Consider the following 23,969-nt stretch of genomic DNA (forward strand, 5'->3'; position numbering starts at 1 on the left):
TCAGCTCTGCACAGAAACTTCCTCGTTTACTTTTTATTTTATAGATCTCGACAACGCACTTACCGATTCTGCCAAAAACGGAGAAATACAGGTAAAAAAAAAAAAAAAAAGGTTATTTTTCAAAGTCATAATATCAGATGAAGCGTTTTGTTTTTTTTGTGCTGAAGTGCTTTCATTTTCCGTCATGAGCTACGCTGCCATGCTCTTACCGTCACTTACCTGCAGCCCACAGGGAGAGACGACAGATTCTGCCAAGGTTAAAAACGTTGAGGGAGGAAAAAAAAAAAAAAATCCTCTCTGCAAAGTGCACTGTTGCTCCGCTTTAATTAGTTCCGTCTCTGACAGATGGAACTAATTAAAAAATGTGAAGTTCTAAATTTAATGAAGCATCGAATGTGTTTAAAGAGGAAGGGAGAGAGAGAGCGAACTTTTACCTTAAATTACTTATTTGTGCTTAAAAAATTTGACATAAAATGAATCTGTATAGTAGTATAGTAGTAGTACTTCCTTCTTTACAAAACTCTCTATGTGCGCTATGGTCCAACAATGACTCCACTACTTCAGAAGGCAGTGAGGGCGTTGGACTGGGGATTAATGGTGCAATGGAGAGCGCACTGTGCCAGGGAATTCGGCTGAATTTGGAAATCTTACAGTCAAGTCAGAAGTAAATGGGCTGGACTGCAGAGTGATGAAAGAAAGTGAAGGGGGATGTCACAGACCCTCTTTCATCTCTTTGATCATATTGATCAGAAGAGCACTGCGCCCCAAATCCTGCACTCAGAATGATCTGCTCTTGTCAGACTGGGTCCTGGTTTCATACCTTCAGATGCCTGTACAGAATTTCATCAAATCTCATTCATATCCTCAAGGTCCATTTTTTTTTTTTTTTTTTTTTGTGGTCATATCTGTATTGTGCTTTAGGGGACTCTTGTTTGGAACAAATAAAGCAATCAGTCAACCAACCAATAAGCCAGTTGGCCACTCGGTCAATATTCAGGAGATGAAGCACATCCACAAACTCACTGATTGAATGGAGAAGAGTTCTGTGAAGTTTGGCTGAGAGTCTCCGAGGAAGGAGCTGTTTCCGTAGGCGTGGTGGGGAAAACTCTCGGTGCCCTCGTCTCCTTTCGGACTGGACAGCAGGATTCCAATCTGGGATGTCCGAACATGGTACGGAAAGTTCTTATTGGCTGCCGAGGGTCTTGTGATGACCTGAAGGGGGCACCATGAGAAGATAACTAATCAGACGACCTCTCCGAATGGAAGATGATGTATTGTCTGACAATGTACACGCATTAGATATAATTACATGTACGAGATCAACAGCATATAAATGCAAGAAATGAGAAAAGCACATATACTCGATACAATGGCTGAGGGAAAGATGCGTCAATCTGGAGGTAAAAATACATCGACCCTTTTTGTGTTGCTTACACTTTTAACTCTAAAACTGTGTCTGTGCTAAGCTAAGCTCACGTCATTGTCATCATGTCAACTAAAGTTCAGTCATTCAAAGTCATTCAGATGAAAACTTTGGAAGAACGGATTAATATCTATGATATGAAATTGTTTCAGCTATGGGCTCTCATTTTATCTGTGTTGGAAGACAGACCCGTTTACATTGAACATTCAGCGATGTCAATGGTTACAATGATGCAAAAAGAAGACAATGCAGACCATTCTGCTAATACGCTTTTTAAAAAGAATAGAAATGTAACAACACTCTTTGACAAGAAAGCAGATACTTGAATTTTCAGCATAAGAAACTAAAACATATAAAGTCCTTGGACACTGAATTCTAGAATAAATATATATATACATATATATATATATATATCAAGTACTGCTAAAACTACTTGAGTGCACGTTGCACTTGTACTTTATTACCCGGCCTGTCTGCATAAATCATCAGGGCCAAAGGAAGAAAAAAAAAAAATTGGAGGTAGGAATTGAAATGCGAGTGGCGGGCAGGAATAAAATTTGCAGTACGGCCCATTAGTGGGGAACAATGTGTCGGAGGTGAGGAGAAGGTAGATAATGATGTGTGGAGGAGACAATCAGCGTGGAGCGGCTATGACTTGAGGACGGTGAATAATATATGACTCAAAGTGGCGTAATGACTCTTGAGCAATGTGAACCGGCGCAGGCGGGTCCTTGCGTGCGGGAAGGGACACGGACCAGGAAGACGATGTGAGCGTAGAGGTGGATGCCGAGCTGGATGCCGTTGACGATCTTCTCCCGGGCCCAGCGTGGGATCCCGAAGTTGGCGATCAAAGCCATGACGGGCACGGCGAAAAACCTGCGGAAGACAGAAGTTTTTTGTTTTTTTAGTGATAATGGAGCCGGGGGGAAAGCCGCACTTGAAGGCACGACGGGAGCGGCAAGGGGTGGGGGGGGGGGACAGATGTGAGGCGCAAACGACAAGGATGGGAGGAGAGGCGGAGATAATGAGGAGGGAGATAGCGGCGGCACTGAGAGAAAAATACAGAGATAATGGAGGCCTTTATAATCCAGTCTTCATTCGTGTCATTATGTGCAGAGAGGCTGAAGGGCAGAGAAACTGAGCACAGTGTGAATGTGTGCGTGTGTGTGTGTGTGTGTGTGTGTGTGTGTGTAGAAGGGCAGAGAAAATGCAAAAAAAAAAAACCTCTGCCTCTGAGTGCGAAGATTTATCAAGTGCACAAAAATTCTTCCAATAAAAAGGAGAGGGGGAAAAAATCCATCTGGAAACTACTGGCTCTGGTATAATTATCTATGTTGCGCGTCAAAAGAGCGCCACAATGTTGTAAAGTGTGCTGCAAAAAAAAAAAAAGAATGACCCACTACTGGGGAGGCGACGCCTCCCAGCAACCAGCGTCAATTTCCTCGAAATCAAGGGGACACAAATCAGAGAGACGCGCCTCTCCCGCAGTGCTGCCAACTACTGCAGTAAGAAAGAGTAGCCATTGGCTAACCTAGAAGTTGCTACGAGATTGTAATGGATGCTGTCGTGCTGCATGGGAGAGAAAAATAAACACGGCAGGTAAGAGAACCGATGTGAGGTCTCCAGTCTCCAACATCACCAGAGAAAGTTGCTAGATTTGTCGCCAGTGTGTGAGTAGAGTGGGAGAGTCTCACCATAGCGTGTAGGTGGTGAAGAAGGGCACGTAGAAGGGCTGCTTCTCAGGGTAGTGCTTCAGAGAGACCAGCACGGCGTAGCAGAACCAGACGTAGGCCAGCAGCTGCAGGCCCATCAGCCCGTAGCCGGCGGGGCTGTCGTAGGCGTACAGCACCTCACCTGGGTCGAAGAACTAGCACACACAGCACGCTGCTGGTTAAGCAGAAGCACAAACTGCACAAAGTTAAAAAAGAAAAAAGAAAAAGCGATGCGCCCTGCGGTCTAATTACTTACTTACTAATTACAGACTGTTTGCTGGTGGTTCAACCAAGCCAAAGCCCAGTTTGTAGCAGGTCTTTGACATTGAAGCTCTTCTTCACAACTAGGTCAGTGTGTGTGTGTGTGTGTGTGTGTGTGTGTGTGTGTGGGTTGCGTGCCCGCGCGGGCGCAGGTGTGGACACCAGATTGCATTTCAGTGTCCGGGGACTGGTTAGCGTTAGCCAGCATACAGAGTTACCCTCACTGCATTATGTATAGGTGTGTCACTTCAGAGAGTGAAGCTTCTCTGGGATGCAACAAGAGTCCAGAAGAGCTTCGGCTGCAGAAACACTCCCAGCATCGCTGACATCATCGTAAAAATAGGAAAAAAGGACTCTTGTCATGTAATATTTATTGCCAGATCTTTCTTGTCTTTGGTCTTTTGTTCTCTGAATAAACCATCCAAAGAAAAACGACAGATCTCCACAAACTGCATTTAGCCCTTTGTTTACAGCCGCCACTGGCTAGGCTTTAGCTTCCTGCTAAAGCTCAGGCTTTGTTGGAGTTTCATGATGTTTGGAAGGTTACAGAAACAAGGCAGATCCTATAAGGATGGTATCGTCACATAGCTGCAGACTTTGTCACTCACCTGGGGGCAGGTTTCGGTGCCCTTCATATCACGGAAGACTGATTTCTGGAACTTTGTTTTAGCAATCCCTCTTATTTAAGGCCATAGAGCTAAGCTCCGCAATTATTTTCCACCTCTTAACCGAAAAATACATGATAAGAGATCAGCGGTGAGATATGCAGTGTTTAACCTTGTGCTGTTGTAATGAGCGTCTGCCGCAGTAAGTGCGCTGCCTGGCGCTGCGGGCCAGAGCGATCTGTAGTGCAGGCAGGCCGAGCTGCCGAAGGGAGTGAAGGTCACAAGCTTCCATCGCCGATTTCGGCGCTCATTACACGCCATCTCTGAAAGTCTCGGCTATTTCTCTCCTCGACCGGCGAAACTCGTGAAATTCTAACAGATTGCCTGCTGTTAAAGGTCTGGAGCTAATTTGGCAAATACAAAAAAAGAAGTCAACTTCTGAATGAACTGCAGTCACGATACAATGTTCCCTGACAAATAAATCTAAGAACAAACAGGAATGTGTTGAACACTAAAATACATATATATATATATATATATATATATATATATATTTTTTTTTTTTTGGAAACAACTAAATTGGATTGAAAATTGTCTTGTCTGCACTTGCTTTGACTGGATGTCAGAAAAAGCATCATTTTTTTTTTTAGCACATTCCGTTTGTTGAAGAGTCCAACCTTTATTTTCTTTCTTTTTTTTTCATGCGGGCTTGTATTCTATATTTTATTTCCAATTGTAACCTACTTTGTTGTATTTTTAGCTGGAGCTCCCTTGAGTTCCGGGCTCTTTTAAAGTGTGGAGGAAGGCAGGCACTAGATAAATTACACTGCTTTGGATCCACATATTGCAGCGTGCTGGGCAGCGTGCTATAGGCTGCGCTGTTAAATATAGCACGGACACTTCCACCGCTCCGTTCCCGCCGGGTGATAACGGCGCTTTATGGAAAACACTGTAATCTAGTCACTCTAAATGTGCCGTTATCGTCGCAGCCCGCAATGCCGCTTTTCACGTTTACCACTCAGGCAGTGGCAGTTTTTGAAATGATCGCTGCGCATTGTCGCATTTACACTCGACAACGTGAAGACGTCTGAACTGTTGCACCTCCTGCTCCAAAAGCAGACGAGTTCCACCTCTTACCAGGCAGAGGATTAACGCTCCCATTTTTGGCTCTTTTATCCTCAACTCCAGTGGAGCTGACACACATGATTCATTATCCCCCACGTGTCTCCACAAAGCAGCAGATTTAGCCCCATGTTTGGCAGCCCGCTGCAAGAAATGATTTGCTTCCTGCTGAATGCGACGCTATGTCGGACTTTCCCCACTGCAAATCGACGACAAGGGCCAGAACCAGGCGGTCTCAGAGGGCGGAGCTAACAGCTGTCTCAACACAATTTCTAAAAAGTGGAGCAAGCAAAGGAAGTGGAGGACTCGACCCATTGTCATTTCCGAGCGTTCACCAGTGGGGAAAAACAAAAACAAAACAAAACAAAACATGGGACCTTTGGGATTGTTTTGCCAGAAGTGCAAAACTTTCACAAGTTGAGTGAGATTCAACTTGAATCAGAAAACATGACAAAACATTAAGATCACGCCAATCAGGCAAATCTGTTCCTGCCGAGGTCTGAAAATACCGCGAACGGGGAGCTGCTGTGCCATCTGTTTTAATTTGTCCGTATCAATAAGCTGCGCGTGTCTGTCTGTCTGTCTGTCTGCTGCAGGCCAGACATTGGATGCAATTCAAGTATTGCCTAATGAAAGCAGTACTTAAAGTATTTATCAACAAATCAAAGTGTTTCCAGATATTCATTTATATTATCGCAGAATTCAGCCAAAAGTGAGCACATGCCAAAGCACAGGAGCTTGCAATCAAGAATCCTACATTTCAAACTCGATTAAAACAAAGCAACATCTTCTTGAGGAGGAGCGTCTCCTGGGACCTCTCTCCTCCCCGGCAGCAGGGCTGAGGGTCACCCACCACGGTGTCGGGGAACCATGTGGGAAGCGGCGATTAGACGGCGGAGAAGCCTCTGCAGAGTGCAGAGATGCATGTATCTGGAACACGACGGAGCCTCTTATTAATTCATAAGCTCATATGCTCAACATCATGGCTGGTGAAATCTGTTTCCGTCCTCGCAACCACACAGCCGTGGCAAAATTAATGAGAGGGGAGATCACACAGTGTGCTGATTAATAATCCCTGAGAAAAAAAAAAGAAATGTGGAGAAAAAAATAACAACAGCCGATGGTCCGAGAATCGATTATGTGAGCTATGGCAGTCTGTGAAACGACGATTATTTCCCAGCTGTGATCATAAGGGTAAAAATAACCACAACACACGGAAGCCACTTTCATTTTTTTTTGCTGCAAGCGTGAAAAATGTCTTATATAAGTGTGAAATTAAGGCTTCGCTCTGAGGGTAATTTCCACAGCAGCTCGTTCTGCCAATTATTTGCCCAATTAAGTTTGCTGATATTTGTATTGTCAAGTAAACTAAGAGGAGGAGAAGAGTCTGCGTACACGTTTTGCAAGCAGAGGAAAGAAACGTCAACACCAACTGTTGTCGGTTGTTGATTATTATTATCAATATCCCAGATGCAGCTGAAAATGATGAAAACATAAAGGACTTGTGTCAGCATAACACAGCCACACAAAGTAATTTGTTTCAAAAGAAGTAGGACTTTCTTTTTTTTTTTTATCTTTTAATCTTTTTCCATCATTCAACGATTAATAATCAAAATTAGATTCATTCCAAACCAAAATATGACAAATGGAGACAAAACAACAGATCTGTTTCTAATTAATGTGGATGTTAAATCCTTTTGACTGATTCAGTGACTTCTTCACTGCACTTCTTGGAGAGATTGTCTCATTTTTCTAGGGCAACACAGCCACTTTCACTTTTTTTGCCCCGTACATAACAACTTTTTTCCAACTCGCTCCCCTCGAGCCCCGTCTAGTAGCCCCGGGGTGTGGCTTCAGAAGAGGGGGATAAACAAACTCGGTTCACGAACGGGTATAAGCTCATTCAGACATGTGGGAGACAGAGAAAGAATTTAATTAGCGGATCGCGTCTGCGTCTCTCAAAATAAATGAATGTGTGAGAGGAAAGTCCCTGCGGAGTATCGCAGCCTCCTCCTCTATAGGCTCCCTATAGGGAAACAGACAGCTGTGGCATAAGTGTGTCTTAAACAGCGGGGGTGGGGGGGTGAATGAGGATAACACTCTTGACTGTACACAACGGAGGCATCTTGGATTTGCTCATTAACTCAGAAAGAAAATCTTTTTTTTTTTTTTTTTTTTTTTGAAACAAATAAATTTTCAGTGACTTTGTCACCAGGAAGGACAACGAGGAGAAACCTGCGCTGCCTGGCCAGGTTTAGATTCACAGACTAAGTTGCCACGGCAACTGACACAGACTTTAACTTACAACTTTTTTTTTTTTTTTTTTTTAATTGATTGAATCAATTCATTCATTTCAATTGGTTTGTTTGGAAAACGGAGTCCCGCGGCAGCGGCGATCTTACCTCGGCCTCGTAGATGAAGAGGATGATGTAGGTGATGGTGTAGACGGTCATGTAGATGCTCAACTTCACCGAGCCGCTGTGGCTGATCCTCGCCCTGACACCCGACACACACACACACACACACACAGACACACACACAGAGGAAAGACAGTTTTAAGGTAGGTCACTCAGAGTGTTTGCAGCAACAGAAGAAGAAGGCAAACACTAAACACCACATTGGCCTGTTTGCACTGCAAGCCACGACTACGGCTTCATTCTAAAAACAGCCACTCAATCCCAGCGAGCTCAACTCCAACACTTTCTGCACACACACCGGCTGCACACAGACGGCTCCGGGTCTCTGCTAACCAGGAAGCAGAAAACATTATTTATTTTGCGGAACCGAGAAGCAAAAAATAGTAACATCTCATTTCTGAGGGGTTTTCAGCGGCTTTCCAGCATCCTTCCACTCGCAGCTGATTCAACACCGAATGCCAAAGGAGTCAACGATGGGAGGCGGGCGATTCATCTTCAGACTGTCAAGTCATCACTCGCTCCAGATGAGTGCGCTCTTTAGCTCGGCAACGGTGCACTCACAGGTTTGTTCAATGGGGCCGTTGAAAGGATTTTAATGAGTGAGAGCGATCGCACAATCTTCTCAACCCAGAGGAGGGTTCTAATCCCTGGAGCTGCCAGAGTCTCGGATATGTATCGGAGTTTAGTTCCAGGGCCGGGAAATACTAGCAGCGGGGGCGACGGGCGATGATGAGTCACCACAAATCAAGCTTCAAAACCTCCTTGCTCCTTTTAGCCACTAAGCCGTTCCCGGTGGTAACCGAGTGGGAGACGCAATCCTGGGGACAGTTCAGCGGGAATTAAACCCTCGTTTCCCTGACACATCTGCCGTGTCTGATAACTGGAAATCAGGAAGGAGCCACTGGGAGGAAAGGCACGAGGCAGCAGAGCGCGGTGAGGGAACAGCATTTGTTCTGCCGTGCGACGGATGCACAGCGCTGACGTTCCCGCCGAGCAGTGAGCTCATAAATAAAAACCTATTCCTGGAGACAATCTGATGTCACCTGCTGCGGGGAAAACGTTCCCAGAATCTCCCGGTGAAAAATGATTCCAGCTGAGGATTCAACAGCTGGCGGTGCAGGAGGAGCACGGCCACCGAGCCGCTGCCTCCACCAGACAAGACTTTGCACCTCCACTGCCATTTAGTTGACACATTTCCAATGAATAAGGTGCCGCAAACTTAGATTGAGCTTAATCTCACAATCCGAAAACGTGCATGTGGAGCGAATTGGGAACTCTAAATTCTCCGTGTGTGTGTGTGTGTGTGTGAGTGTGAATTTTGTTTGTCTGTCTTTCAATGTTGCCCCATGACAGCTGAGATGAACTCCAGCTGACCCCCTGTCACCCTGAGTGCAGGAGGAGGCGGGTATAGAAGATGGATGATTGATTAGAAGCAAATTGCAAACAGGAGGGTTATTAAAAGTGCATCATCTTTATTTATTGCCGCAATCATCAAGCAGGCTTCTTTCATTTAGCCGTCCAGTGGCCCTGTAAAATCTGCTGTAATGATCCCACAATTAATTTTTCCTTTGGTGAAATAAATTGACCTTTTACCATGTTTTTTTTTTTTTTTTTTTTTTACTTTTGTAGAAACACCTATTTACCCTTTTTATCCCTTGCAAAGAATTTTGGGCCAACTGACAACTTTTGTTCTGATTTTTAGGGTTTTTCAATGTCCGATTTTAGCCTCATTTCACCACACTTGTAATGTTTACACACAGTGCTGTGCGGATGGTCCATGTGCACTAGTGATTCCCTGGGGGACATTGTCCGCAGAGACATATTCCCATCTCACAAAATATATATAAAAAAAATCTTTATATTCATGGGCACCAATGCGTTTGGCTGACGCAGTAAACAGTATTTTAAAATGGAAGAAACAACTGAATGCAAATAACTTTGGGACTGATGGAAGGTCGGAAGATTTCATCGTCACTTCTTTGCTCCTTCTGGAATTCTCTTCAAAACAGAAATTCTCTCTGCAATTGATAAAAATCCATTCATTCTTAGAGGTCCTAAACTAATAGATTTTTTTTATTTTACTTCACTTTAATCCAATTGATTCTCTTGTATTATACTTTCATTAGCTTGCATAAACCTTTATTTTACAACTCTGACACCTTGCTGCTCTGGGAGTGTCCACTTTAATTTGGCGGCGGTGACAGCAAACTCCCCTCCATCCTTGACAGTTTCACAGTCGGAGCGGCGAGCGGCCATCCGGGTTCCTCGGACGTGACGGCTGCTTCTTTCAGTGCGCCGACACCCCTGAGCGACACCTCTCTCTGTCCTGTGACGAGCCGCGACATTATGGCTGTGACAGCCAGGCGTGACAGTGGCAGACGCGGCGGCGAGGGGGGGGGTCGCGGCAAAATACGATACCGGATAATGTGACAAGCCCGAGTACACACACACAGAAAACTAAAAAAAAAAAGAAAAAAAAAAGGGCAAGTTGCCCCCCTCACCTGGTGACGGTGAAACCTTTGCCCAACAATATGAGCATCAGAAGGAAGACCAGGAAACTGACGGAGAACAGTAATTTCCCTGGAGACACGGGGGGGGGAGGAAGGAGGGCGGGTGAGACACAGGGGGGGCGGGTGGTGGGGGGGGGGTGAGGGTGGAGACGGGGAGAGAAGACCGAGGCTAATTAGGCTGTGCTTCCAAATCTGTGAGATCGCTGAGGAAAGATAAAATCAGGTCGCAGCACACACACACACACACACACACACGCACACACACACACACACACACACACACACACACACACACACACGCACACACACGCTCTCACAACCAATGTCTCTGCCAGTCAAACCACTGGATGTAGACACACACACACACACACACACACACACACACACACACTATTGGGGCAGTCATTCGTTCTATCCAGGTAGTGGCGCTAGCGGAGTGGGCGGAGTCACTCGGCGGCCGACGTGCGCAAGCTCACCCAGTATTTTCAGGCTGTTGTTGCCGACTCCGTCCCTGGCGTACAGGCCCCAGTAGACACAGTGGAAGAGCAGGCTGAGCACTGGCGAGGAGAGAGGGATGAGGAGGAGTAGGAGGAGGAGTTTAACTTTAACGTCCACATAGGAACTTTGTTTTAGGCATCAAATACAGGCCTAGCAAATAAAAACACGTACAGACAACAAAGACATCAGACAGCAAAACGCCAAAGTAGGAACTGGCAAAAACCAAGCAGCAGTGAACAACATTACAAAGTGCATCTATCCCAGAGCCTCATTTCATTATTATGATCCAGCCGAAGTCAGGAAGGAACCCAGGTAAAGAGAGGGAAGCAAGAGAGGAGCAGAGGAAGGATGGATGTCAGTGAGCAGGAGATGATGGAGAGGAAAACAGCCGGAGGGAGGTGGGAAAAAAATGGGGGAGGGGAGGGCTGAGATTTTCGGGGGCGACAGGAAACTGGTTTCGGTGGGGGCGGCGGAGGCGAGGCAACAGCGAGGGCCGACGCAGCGAGTGAGGCAGTCAGGGGAGGCGCGGGGGTGCTCGTCAGTCGACGGCACACTTGGCTGAGCGCCGCGGCGGGCGCACGGCTGCCTGTAATGGTTGCTATTCAGAGGCTAATAAGGCAGATTGTATCTGGGCTTCTCTTGAAGCCCGGGATTAAGGTGCGAGATGCTGCACGGCGACAGGGTGCTGCTTATTATCAACCCTGGAATGGCGCAAAGGGAATAGCTGGAGGAGGAGCATGTGATTATTTTGGGGAATAAACTTTGGTACACGCAACAAAAAAAAAAAAAGAGGTGATGTTTCTGCCAGGTAATATGAAAAAGATGTTTTTTTGAAAAAGCGACACTTTGTCCCATTTGCGAAAGTTGCACGGCGTGGAATATCTCAAAGGAGGCTTGAGATACCTGAGCACAGTGATAGATTTTTTTTTTTTTTTTTTTATTCCTGTGATACTAGATTCAAACCACGAGGCTGTATATTAACGGATCCAAGACAAAACAAATGAAGGAGAGGGACGTTCAGCCGTGGCAAATACCAACGCTGGAAATAATGTGAAACTCTCCGAAGAGAAGCTTCCCGTGGATAAAACAGACTTTAGCAAAAAGAAAAACAAAAAGCGCTGACAGTTGGATGAGCGCGGCTGTTCTGATGGAAACAAAGATGACAAAAATGTAGAGCATCCATCACCACCACCATGGCCGCCACCATCCTTCCCGGAACGAGACAGGAGAAAACACAAACTTTTTGGTCCTGTTGTTGTTGTTGCATAACATCACTCAACGGAATTTTCCAACTGCGTTTCGATTGACGTTGAAAAAAAAAAAGAAAAAGTTTAATATGAAGTGAAGTTTAAAAAAAAAAAAAAATAGACAGAAATACGGGATACTGTCACCTTGAGTGTGTGTGTGTGTGTGTGTGTGTGTGTGTGTGTGTGCGTGTCGTGCTGGGAAATGTGATCTTACCCTCCACCCCTGCTGCCGTCATAAACATTTTGTAGGTGGTGTGAAGAAGCTGTCTTCCTTTTAGATTATCTGCAGGAGGGGGAGAGAAGCAGGGACGAGAATGAGATAAAGTCGGCGGAGGTTTGTGCATGGAAGTGTTTCTCTCTGTGCATGCGTGCGCGTGCCCGAAAGCACAGGGACAGAGATAAAAGAATAAACGCTCCGGTAACAGATGGCGAGGCAGAGGCACTGAGAGGCAGAAGATGGAGCCCAGATAGACGAGGGGAGCCGCCGTCATTAGCATGCAAACGCCTTGTGATGTCTGTCTCTCGATGAGGCCCCTTTACATCGTCGCCCGTCCGCTCGTCTTAATCTACCCGGAAACATTTTTAATGCATATTTAAGCAGGCAATTTTACTAGCAAAACACTCCGACAAAACAGCGCCCGCCCGGGGACGAATTTGCAGAGAGGGGAGGAAGAGCCGGCGTGAACGCTCACACACACACACACACACACACACACACACACACACACACAGCTGCCCTGTGCAGCCGTTGCTCAGCAAAAAAAAAAACAGCAAAGGTAACGATCGCTCCTAAAAATGCAAATCTTTCCGTCACCCCGCATCAGTTTTTTTTTCCCCTTGTCTTTTTTTTTTTTATTAATTTAAAACCTCCTTCGGAACATAATCGCATTTCTTGAGAGCGTGGATGTGATGGATGAGAGGTCCGTGTGAGCCGGTTATTTGCTGCCTCATTTTTTTTTTCTCTGCGCCTAGAACAACTTTCAGAAGGGGGAAAAAAAAAAGGAGGCACGGTTTGTTGAAAGCCTTCCACGCAATCTGCATAAATCTGATAAAAAGAGGAGAGAAACTTTGAAGAATCCATCAGTCAACCGTTTTCGCACATCAGGTAGTTTTTTTTTTCTACCATTGCGAACCATTCACGGTTACGTCAGCCCTGTTTTCAATCAATGTCATCATGTTGGAGGCGCATCCGACGGAAAAAAACAATAAAAACAAGCTCTAAAAAAAATGTTTCTATGCCAGCTTTCAAGATTGAGAGACAGAAAAACACCTTTTGGTTGCTACCCGCTCAGATTAGAAGCCACTCAAACTGAAGCCAGGTTGAAATTGAAGGATACGAGGGTCACGCTTTCTTTTCTCTGAGGTTCTCCATGTCCCAGCAGCGTGAAGGTCACAGGGAGCCGAAGCTCAGAGCTTCACGCAGCCACATCCACCTGCAACCAGGAGGTCCACGCGAGCCCACACAGCTGACTGACTGCCTGTCGGCTGTTTCTGCCTTTTCAGTATAGGGCTAAAATCAAGCAAAGAAACTCTCAAGTAAAAATCTACTCGTCAAAGTGGCACTCGGTGCTGGACTGCAGTACTGCAGAGACTGAGCTGCTCATCTGTGTTTAGGAGATTTTTGTTCTTCTACCACAGGGAACATTGTTACTATTTCTAATTAAACACCTCCATAAACAATTAACGTGTTTATGTGAGCTTGTGATCAGTCTGAAAGAAGCGTGTCCCACTGCCGAATCATCATTCCATTTCTGTGAAACATCATTAGCGTCCCTGCTCCCTCCATCCAGCAGAAACAGAAACCCGGTCCTTTCCTCTCCGAGGCTCCGGCTCGCTGCATGCAGCTTTGACGGACCGGAGATGCACTGCAAGCGGGTCTGCTGTGAATTAGGGGTTCGACATCCTGGGGAAGTCATTTGGAACCCCGGGAACCAGGAAGCACCTCATTGGAAGTTATGACCCGGTGGAGACATCAACCTTCTGGCCCGCACGACGGCTCCGCCATCGCCGCGCAGCCGGCGGCTGCCAACCGTGACGTAAACACACGATTTTTTTATTTTTTATTTTCTTCCCGGGACGCAGACGCCGATGCGTGAAAACGCTACACTGAACATTGAGACGGCTACAGCCATTGGCTGTTTCGGGTTTTTTTTTCTTAATGGGCTAAAAGCTTAAAGTGTAGCGACGTGCGTCACTGGAGCTTCAAGTTCTCAGCTGCTTCGATGATTCCTGATGTGACCTTCATGTAAAAACCTCCCCTCGCCTCCCACCCTAATGGGAAAGCCTCCTCCTCCACTCGGCCACCTTCACCTCCAAAGCAAAGCAAACCTCTCTGTCCTCAAGGATCCATGTAGATCTTTAGGATACCTTCCTTCCACTCCGTGGGGTTGCCGGCCGTTTTTTCTTTTAATCTCGATGAATTATCGAAGAGGACGAGAAAGAGGAAAACGCTGAGTGGAAAAGCGGATACTCACAGGCAAAGTAGCAGGAGAGGAGGAAGACCAAGGAGAAGATGACCAGGAAGGTGATGTCCGTCTCCAGGATACCTGTGGTTGAGGAATTAGAGGAGAGAAAAGAAGACTTAAATTATTGGCAGAGAGGAGATAACAAAGAAATACAGAAATCAGCACAAAAAAGAGAGGAAAGAGGAAAAGTTTAAACGAATGCCAGAAAATTAAAAGCGGAGGCCGAGTTAATGAGGTTCTGTCTCGAAGCAGAGGGGATGAGGGAGGGAAAACAAAAAGAAGTAAAAGGATTAAAAGATCGAGGGAGGCTGGGCGGAGATTAAAAAAAAGAGAAGAGAGCAGCTGATGGAGGGAAGGAGCGAAAAAGAGAAGATCAGCAGGGACGAAGCAACAACCCATGGAGAGGACGGCACTGGCGCCACTCCCCGGCCCACAGTTCATCCGTCATTATTAATTCATTCGGCCGTCCCTTCATTATTGCAATTTGCTCAGTTCACTGTGCTTTATTGGCTGTGCTAAGTGCCGCCGGCCTGTGCCATCGGCTATCGCTCCCGTAATCTCTCAGTCTAATCGCTCTCACCGAACTCGTCGGCGGAGAAGTGCTGCGTCCAGAAGGACTGGCCGTTGGTCAGCTTCATCTCGTACTCCAGCCGAAGGCCATCGCCCTGCGAGGGGGTGGGGGGAGGGGGAGGAGGAGGAGGTGGAGGAGACGGGAACCAGGTGAGACGAAGAGTTCAAGCCCTGACTTTATTTCCAGCCCCAATTTTTTTTATTTTTTTTTTGGGGGGGAATCGTGGAGGGAGGATTTATCAATTCTTAAACATACAAGCAGGCAGCTTTGGCTCAGAGAAAGCCCTGAGAGGGGCTTTCAACCCCTTAGATGTATTTTTAATCATGATCCCTGTGACATTTTGCTGTTTCAATTCAACTCTTGACTGAGCAGTTCTGGGAGGGAGAGAGACAGAGAGAGAGGGAAAAAAAAAACTCAAGTCGTCTCGGTGGATCATCCAGAGAGCAAACAAGGGGAATTAAACTGCTGCAGCTGAAATAACACCTTGGAATCTTTACAGTATAAAAAGAAATTGATTTTCATTTTAGAGAAGAAAATTGGTACATTTATAGAACTTTTTTTTTTCACACATGGGAACAATTTAAAGAACGCAATTTTTTATTTTAAAGAGCTCAATTCCTGCGGCTGAGTGTGTGAAAACCCTCTCCTGCAAATGAAGTCACAGCGAGACGGTTCCTTGAAATTGCTTTTAACAGCAGGAGAATAAGAACCTGAAGCCCATCATAAAAAGGAAACGTAAGCTTCATCGTCAATGATGCGTCAGCAACTGAACAGGGCAGCAATGGAATTATTCCTAATTTATTTGGACATCAATTTTTAATGGTGCAGATTTATCATGTTGGTTCTTTGTGGCAGAAAAAGGGAAAAAAATGAATCCCCTCGGCAAATTTTAGTTTCAACAACGGAAGCCGGGGGGGAGGCGAGACTCCTCCCTCAGGATGGGGGTGAGGGGGGGCGGGGGGGTGCGGCTCTCTGTAATTGTCCCACATTGTCACACACTCGCCTCAGTTGGCTGACGGGACGTGCAGAAGAATTTGGCAGAAAGATTAGAAGAAAAAAAATATTCCTGCCCTGCTTTGCTACCAACAAAACAAGGGAAAAAGAGCAGGAAGGATGACTGATGGAGCGCATTCAAGGCAGCGTTTAAACCTCTTACAGTCAATATATTCTTGACTCGTTGCTGCGGGGAAAGTTCACTCAAAATCCCACCGCTCATCCATGTCAATCCGGAGTCTGACTCAGAGGAACCAGAATTAGAATTTTTTCCAATAAATTTAGCAATTCGGGTCAGCCGCCCCCTTTTTAAGCAATGCGAGGAACAATATCTTGTTATAATTAAACCCAGTGTGATGGATGTCTACGCCAGTGACGAAACTGTGCATGCACGCGCACGCACACACACACACACACACACACACATGCAGCATCTGAGCAGCGAGGAGTCGTGTCACTGCACCTGTGTGGCGAACCGCGGCAGCCACGCTTCATGTTTTTGCCGCTCCCACCAGTGAAGAGTGTCAGGCAGAAACAAACTTTGACGTGGTGGTGGTGGTGGTGGTGGAGGTGGAGGTGGAGGAGGGGGCCAGGGGGAGGGCGTTTGGGGGGTTGGGGGTTAGAATAAAGACGGATGTCTGCGCCGAAAATCAGCGCAGCCGGGGCCGTCGCGGCGCCGTCGCGGCGCCGAGATGGCTTGACAATCAGAGCACAGAGAGCTCATTTCACAGCCACCAGTTCAAAGCCGATGGGGTTTTGCGCCTTGTTGAGGTGGGGGGAGAGGGGGGAAGGGGGACTTTGATTTCATTTGGCAGCTCCAGACTCCATCTCACTCCCTTCCGTCAAGAAAAAAAAAAAAAAAAAGATAGCGAACCAGGCGTACGCTGCCACAAAAATCAATACGGGCACAAAGAGCGAGGAGACGGAGATAGAGGGCTGTGGAGGAGTTAAAAACAGGGGGGGGGCAGGGGGGGGGGTCTGAGGAGAGACTGACGGGATGAATGTGGACGTTTTATTGGTCGGCCTCAGATGTTTGGAGGCAGCGGCCTCTTGATATTCCTCCCAGCGGTGTCACTCCACTGAAGGCGCCTTCACTCCATCCCGCGTGCGGTCGCGCACGTCGCCAAAGTCGCTGATATTTACCAAAGACTCCACAAATGCTCGAGAGCCTCTTCGCCCAAAAGTGTTTGGCGAGAGATTTATTTGAAGAGTGCCACGGTGCAGGGAGCATTTGGCAGTCGGAATTCCAACCAGATTTCAGGTCGAAAAAAATGTCAGACGAGCCAAACCAGCAAAGTTCAACCCAAAGCTTTTATTTTCCATCTTTAGACAGTCTCAGCGTGCGGTGATGCTGCTGATACGAAAGAGGATTAGGGCCAGAAGCAGAAAAAAAACAGGAAACTGGTAGTCCATTAAGCTTGTGTGCAGAGCCTTTCGACTTTATTCCCGACATTTCAAATTCATTCAATTCTTGGACTTTCAAATTTGTTTACGCTCACTTAAAATCTCGGAATTTTGACTTTATTCTTGAAATTTCCACTTTAATCACGAAGTTTGACTTTAATCTCAAAATGTTGATTTTATTCTCGAAATTTCAACTTTATTCATGAAGTCTTGTCTTTTTCACGAAATTTTGACTTTATTGACGAAATTTCACAAAACACAAAAATCTCCATCCTGTAACAGTTTCTTCTCTTCTTGTAGCCTTAATCCCCTTTCGTATGCTAAAGATGCAGCAGAAGAGGCTGTTTTGTTTTGTTTTTTTTATATCAGAATGATCACTGAAGCCTTTCCCTCGGCGCTTCTGCTTTACTCTCCACCAGTCTTGGTAAGAGTTTAGTGAAACAAGACGGCAAATCACAGCTCGCCTTGGGACACTTTTTTCCAACAGGAATAATCCAGCTACTGCTGCTGCGGCCAATGGGCAAAATTCGCAGTTAAATAAAACTGGATTGGTCCATTCTGAAGTGAGTTTTTTTTTTGCCCCCCTGACACATTTTCATTTCCTCCCGGATGAACACATCAAATAAGTCCAGTGGATTCAGGGGAAAATAACGTTCCGCCCGGTGTGTCGGGTTAGCAGGAGAATTCTTCTATTTCGGATCCCGGCTTTTGTGTGAGCGAACGAGGACGTGCCAATGATTCATGCCTACCTGAGTTTAAGAACAGGTGCTGTAAATAGAGTCAGCCAGAAGCTGCGGGCGCACCCGCAGTGGCACAAAATCCTTAAGGGCAACACCGCCTGCCAAAGGTTGGCCCGCTCATAGTGCTTTCTTCTTCTCCCTCGAGTGATCTAGTACCAGTCGCAAGCTGTTACTCTCAATAGCGGGGAAACATAACACGCTCAAAAAAAGTTCTGACGGCTGCGGTCCAGGTAGTCAAGCATGAACTCCACTTTGCTCAGCCAGAGGCCTCGTCTGGCTGCTACCAAGCTGCTGCAGGAGGACGTCAGAGGAGCCAGAGTGCAGATGTTCTGCAGCCATCCACTGTGGCTAACTACTGAAGCAGTTACAGCCTCTTGGTAAGTGGCCTGGACCATTTACACACATCATCTACAGCGGAGTTAGTTTCATCACTGCAGCAACTGAGAGAAGAGAACCACCGTTCAGTTGGTTAAAGTCTTTCTTCCTTGTCCTGCTTGAAACTTTACTTATGCTTGATCGACCTGGACGGGTAAACAAGCCGCAGCCTTGAACATTGTCGGTGTTGGGACGGAGAGAAGCAGCCCTGGAGCTTGCAGCCGCCGGCGTGGCACCCCTGGCTCACCGCTGCAGCTGGACAGAGCTGATGGATTTGGAGCAGAGATACTACGACTGTGGCTTTCTGCAGCAATATAGGACAGCTATTGGTCCGGGGAAGGATTTGAGCGGAACGCCGACAAAGTACAGCACGATCCAGCGCAGGGGGAGGGGGCAAGGGGGTTGCACTCTTCTGCTAAAGGTTAAATCAGGTCAAGTTGTGTGAAATAGCATCAGTGTGTTCCTTATCTGTTCTGGCAGGCTTGAAAGGAGGACAGAAGGAAATGAATTCACATTCTGAGGCGGGAAAGAGAGAGATGAGCACTGCTTGCAGGACCGGGGGAGATCCGACGGGCCTGGCGGGAGTACAGGTGCACCGGCAGATATCCCAATCGCAGCCAATTCATTTCCACATGTTCTGATCAGAGTTGGTGTGTTTTTACCGATTCCAATCTGTATCTCCTCAGAAATTGGACCAGATTAATCTGCAGCACAACACTATCATTTACTTGTCAATTATGCAGCACATCTGGGTTAAAAAAAACATATATATATATATATATATATATATATATATATATATATGTATATATATATATATATACATATATTGTTCTGTGTATTTGACAAACCATGTTGCAGCAGCTACCACTGCTTCCACTGCCCATTTTAAGCAGGTGGACCAAAGCGTTTTTAAAGGCTCTAAATGATCAAATTAAAAGCCAGTAACGGAGGGTAAACAAATCCAAATCTAAACTAGGTCATTGTATTTAGCGTTCCATTTTCTGCCAATTGACTTCGCTGAGAACTATTCATCTGGCTCCGTGCTGTAATTTGAAGTGACCTGTATTTCATTTAGAGGGTCGTGTTCTTTTTTTTCACCCTAGCTGATGCCACAGCGAGGCCCGCCACTACAATCACTATAATTAATCAAGTGAAATTGCCTTGAAATTTGACAACACGGGGGTATTTTAGCAGTTTGTGTGAGCAGGTCTCCATCGGAGACAGAGCGAGAGAGAGAGAGAGAGAGAGAGATGGAGAGAGAGAGAGAGAGAGAGAGAGAGAGATGGAGAGAGAGAGAGAGCCAGTCGCTGCGCTTTGCAAGTTTGCAAGTCATTAAGGAAAATGAGCCCGGTGCTGCACAGCGCAGGTGGCTAGTCGATGAAAAGTTGGCAGAGGTAGGAAGAAGAAGTTGAAGCGATGATGGTCAGACGAGTGGCGCAGACAGGAAGAGACTGGCGAGGTGTCACGACGGAGAGGAAGAAACAAAAATCAGAGAGACAATCTGAGAGACTGAAACTGACGTGTCGCGGCAGCAGTGGCGGGAGGGACGGAGACGTGCGGACGGAAGACAGCAAGGGCGAGGAAACCAGGGGTGGAAATTCGGCGGCGGGGGGGGGGGCCCGGCGAGCACCACGTCCCCCCTCCCTGAGTGGAGACGAGCTTTAACGCTGTAGTCCGACAGCGTTAGGCGCCGCGTCTATCAGCAGACGCCGCCACGCCGCCCAGCAGGAAGCGCCCCCCTCTAATCAGATCCCGCCTCGGCCGGCGCGCTCTGCCGACAGCGTGAAAAACAAAAAAAACAAACAGTGGCGCGTCAGGCAGCGACGCATGACACTGACGCAACCCCTGGGATTATGGCGCCGACAGGCAGCCGTAGGAACAAGGAATGGCACGCGGCCACCATCATACATGGACCACCGTCACCACAAAAACGGATGGATTCTTCAGACGAGCACACGCGGCAGCAACGACAAAACCCCCCCCCCCCTTTTTTGATTTTAGCTTTCGACTGCAACACCGACGAGACGCTGGAGCTCCGTTGACACGGTGAGGGAATCCAGAATCTCCTGCAGGGCTGCAACGATTCCTCGAGTAATTCGAGTAACTCGATTACAAAAAATAATCAAGGAATTTCATCCGCCTCAAGGCGTTGTTTAATTAAATTTAAAGCGCGCGTTCTTCACAGACTCTTTTTAGTGTGACACGACGTGCTTCCGTCCCAGGCCAAGCGCCCAATGCCAATCAGGAGAAGACGGAAGCGGCCTCTGGGCGACCGTACCAGGGTTTCACACTTCTGGGACGCTTCTAAAACCCGCGCCACGTCTGGTGTGGACTTGCACACTGACGTTAATCCGATGCGGAGCGGGCTTTAATCAAGCCAACGTATGTTTTATCCCATTACTCAATTTATTGATGGAATATTCAATAGAATAATCGATTACCAAATATCTTGATAGCTTTAGCCCTGATCTCCTGCCCTCGAAAGTCCCTGAAGGCTGCCGATCAACCGGCCACACCGGAGTCCTTGTCGGCCGCGTTTAGCACACTTTAAGATGAGAGGGTCGACATTAAGAGTGTCCGCTGCACAAAGCCGCGGAACACGGCAGGGAGATAAAGTACTCGGCGGCGGCGAGAAGGCAATTCAAACTCAGATGCAGAGATTAGACCTCGGCTGAGGCAGAGAGAAGTTTTCTCATACTAAAATGTTAATATTCCAGTTTTTCCAACCTTTTTCCAAGACAGGCATCATTCCTGTATGGAAGAGGATTAGGGCCACAAGAGGAGACAAAAATATTACAAGAAGGAGCTTTTTATTTAAGTTTTCATTTTGAGTTTTAAGTTGAAATTTCGTGAGTAAAGTCAGAATTTTGTGAAAAAAGTCAACGTAAAAAAATACAAAATTGGTGAATACAGTCGACGCAAATAAAGTGGAAATTGGCGGGCAGACTTGATGGATGCTGGATTAGCCCAGTTATCCACAGCTAAAAGTAAACTGTCGAAAACAGGTGCATCCCACAAGGTTCACCCTCAGTAATCAGGAAACTGGTAGAAACGGAAGTACTCCACTAGACTTGCGCACAGAGCCTTTCGACTTTATTCTCGACACTGTGACTTACTTTACGTTGACATCAAATGCAAAATTTTGATTTTATTCACGAAATTTCGTCTTTTTTTACGTGAACTTTACTCTTGAACATTTCAACTTTATTCTCGAAATTACAACTTTATTCTCGAATTGGAAACTTAAAAAAAAAAAAAAAAAATTCTATCTTGATTTTTTTCTCTTCATGTGGACCTAATCCTCTTCCATATTCCTATGAAGCTGCATCCACGGCTAACAAATGGACATAATGCACATTCCAATCGCACGGCTGCAACTCGACGCATTTCACAGGGTTCAGAGAGAACATGTCCCAGAGAGAAAAGTATCCCGGGAGCTGCGGTTGTGCGGACGGAAAATGCATTGTTGATGTCAGGGGTCAGAGGTCAGAGTGGGCGGCCTGGTTGGACAGAATCATAGAAAGGCGAGAGCAAATCTAAAAGCCACTGGTTACCGCCGAGGTCCCACAGAGTAGCACGATTGAAGACAGCGGCCACTTTAATAGGCACCCAATGCATTTCAGATACAGCTAATCCCAATAAAGTGGCCGGGGGAGCGCGCATGCAAACTCGTCTCCCGTCTCTGCTCTCGCTCCTCGGCAAAACCGCAGTCACGTCGCTCCCGTTCCCGGCGCATAATCACCGCCGCGCTCCTCTTAACTTTTGCATCATCGTCTCCTCAAGTCGTTCTTTTTAGCGGCTCTGCGTGAGACGCCGTTAATGGAGAATTCCCCCGCAGCATAAGCTCGGTGACGGAGAAACTTTTGGATGATCAAGAGAGAGAGGGAGAGACACGGGGCAGCGAGATGAAGGCGTAACAGGCTCCGGCGCCGCTGGAGAGGCAAGTGGCCACAGATGGGAGAGCAAACACTGCGTGGCGTTAAGTACGCACAGAAACAAACGCACCGAGGAGTGAAAAACACTGACATTTGCAGAGCTGCTGCTGGGCTGGAGCTGTCCTCATGTCTCCTCCATAATTTAAGGGCTTACATTTCAACCTTTGTAGCGCTCGGAGAGATAAATATTCTCAAACTAATAAATACGAGCGTTAAAGAAAATCCCCAAATATCATAGCTGAGGCAAACGGAGGAGCAGGAAGCGCTGACCCTCTTGGCAGACTGTGAGAAATAATAGTAGAAAAACTAATTAACTAAGTAAACTCGGCACATTTTGCACAGCTTAAAGGGATATTTCACCTGAAAATGTTTTGTGGCTGTTTTTGTGTCTGCTTGGGCTCATGTGAACTCCAGAGACCATTTTCAGGAGGTAGAGCGGGTTGTCCAATGACCGAAAGGTTGGCGGTTCAAATCCCACTCCATCCTAGTCCGTCGTTGTGTCCTTGGGCAAGACACTGAACCCTAAATTGCTCCCAATGGGGATAGTCAGCGCCTTTGCATGGCAGCAGCCACCCATTGGTGTATGAATGTGTGCGTGAATGGGTGAATGAGAGGCCTTTGTAAAGCGCTTTGGAGTACCATGAAGGTGCTGGAAAAATGCTATATAAGTGAAATCCATTTACCTCAAATTCCACGTGGGACTCACTTTTACAACATATGCGTCCATCGCTTGAGAGATAAAAGTCCTTCTGAACAAGACGGCCCTATCAAGTATTGAAAAGTACTTTGTCTCTCGAGAGATCGCCAAAAAGTTTGAAAATGTTTGAAAGTGAAATATCCCTTCAATATATAACATATTACAAATAAAATTCAAAAACAGGCCGACTTCAAAAATCCAACCGGAATCTCGGTGTTTATATGACCTCAAATCAAATCTGGAACACTGTCATATCTGAAATAATAAGACTTGTTCTCTCTCAGTGTCCTGAAGTTAAACACCGAGGGATTCACACAACCTTCAAGCGTGTCCCGGTTCCTGACTGCACCGTTTTTCCTCCGCTGCTTTTCTTTACCAAACATTGAATTCTGCCTCTTCACTCCAACAGCTAAACACTGAAAAAATGGTGGATGACATTCACGGATCAGTGGTTCCCTCTGAGGAAAAAATGTGTCCTCCGTTCTGATGAATTGAAGAAAAAAAAAAATACTAATTAAAAAAAAACAGATAAACAATGCGTGTTGGATTTTGAAGCGCGCTCATGTCCAAAACCGAGTCCGGTCCTTACCCCGCACTTGCTGAGAGCGATGTACCACCATCTCTCCCGCACCGAGCGGAAGCTGCGGCCGCCCACGCAACTCAGAACCTCCTCGTCGCCGTCTCCCTCCACCTGAGCGACACCAGAAAGGAGAGAGAAAGACACTCTGTGTGTGCAGGAGAAATGTAGAGGATTTTAAGGATAAGGAGGGGAAAAAAAAAAAAAAAGGAGAGGAGCGCGGTTCTCTGGGGCTACGCTGAACAATCACAGCAGGCCGGGAGACATACATCAAGATGCTAACATATTTCACACCCCGACGTGTCTCCAGGAGCGCCAACGAGCTCCAATAAACGTCACACATGCAGAGTCACACAGGCGGTCACACTTCCAAACGCGATAAACAAACACATCGGGATGCTTATTAAAAAAGGC

The 23,969-nt window shown here is 46.6% G+C and overlaps 1 protein-coding gene across 1 annotated transcript in view; it reads right to left on the bottom strand.

The window, feature by feature from the left end:
- The window catches only part of tmem145 (transmembrane protein 145), a 45,122-nt gene that overhangs the window by 3,087 nt on the left and 18,066 nt on the right, over positions 1-23,969 (bottom strand). Inside the window, exons 5-14 of the mRNA XM_076051007.1 lie at positions 23,568-23,669; positions 14,841-14,925; positions 14,270-14,341; positions 12,010-12,078; positions 10,527-10,607; positions 10,042-10,120; positions 7,526-7,619; positions 3,118-3,290; positions 2,179-2,299; positions 1,024-1,212 (exon numbers count right to left, since the gene is read on the bottom strand). Of these exons, the coding sequence (XP_075907122.1) occupies positions 1,024-1,212; positions 2,179-2,299; positions 3,118-3,290; positions 7,526-7,619; positions 10,042-10,120; positions 10,527-10,607; positions 12,010-12,078; positions 14,270-14,341; positions 14,841-14,925; positions 23,568-23,669 (1,065 nt within the window). The remainder of the gene's footprint in view (positions 1-1,023; positions 1,213-2,178; positions 2,300-3,117; positions 3,291-7,525; positions 7,620-10,041; positions 10,121-10,526; positions 10,608-12,009; positions 12,079-14,269; positions 14,342-14,840; positions 14,926-23,567; positions 23,670-23,969) is intronic.

The sequence above is a fragment of the Nelusetta ayraudi genome, unplaced genomic scaffold (assembly GCF_046127955.1).
Source record: "Nelusetta ayraudi isolate G7.1 ecotype Tasmania unplaced genomic scaffold, CSIRO-AGI_Nayr_v1 ptg000131l, whole genome shotgun sequence".
In the NCBI taxonomy this organism is placed as follows: Eukaryota; Metazoa; Chordata; class Actinopteri; order Tetraodontiformes; family Monacanthidae; genus Nelusetta; species Nelusetta ayraudi.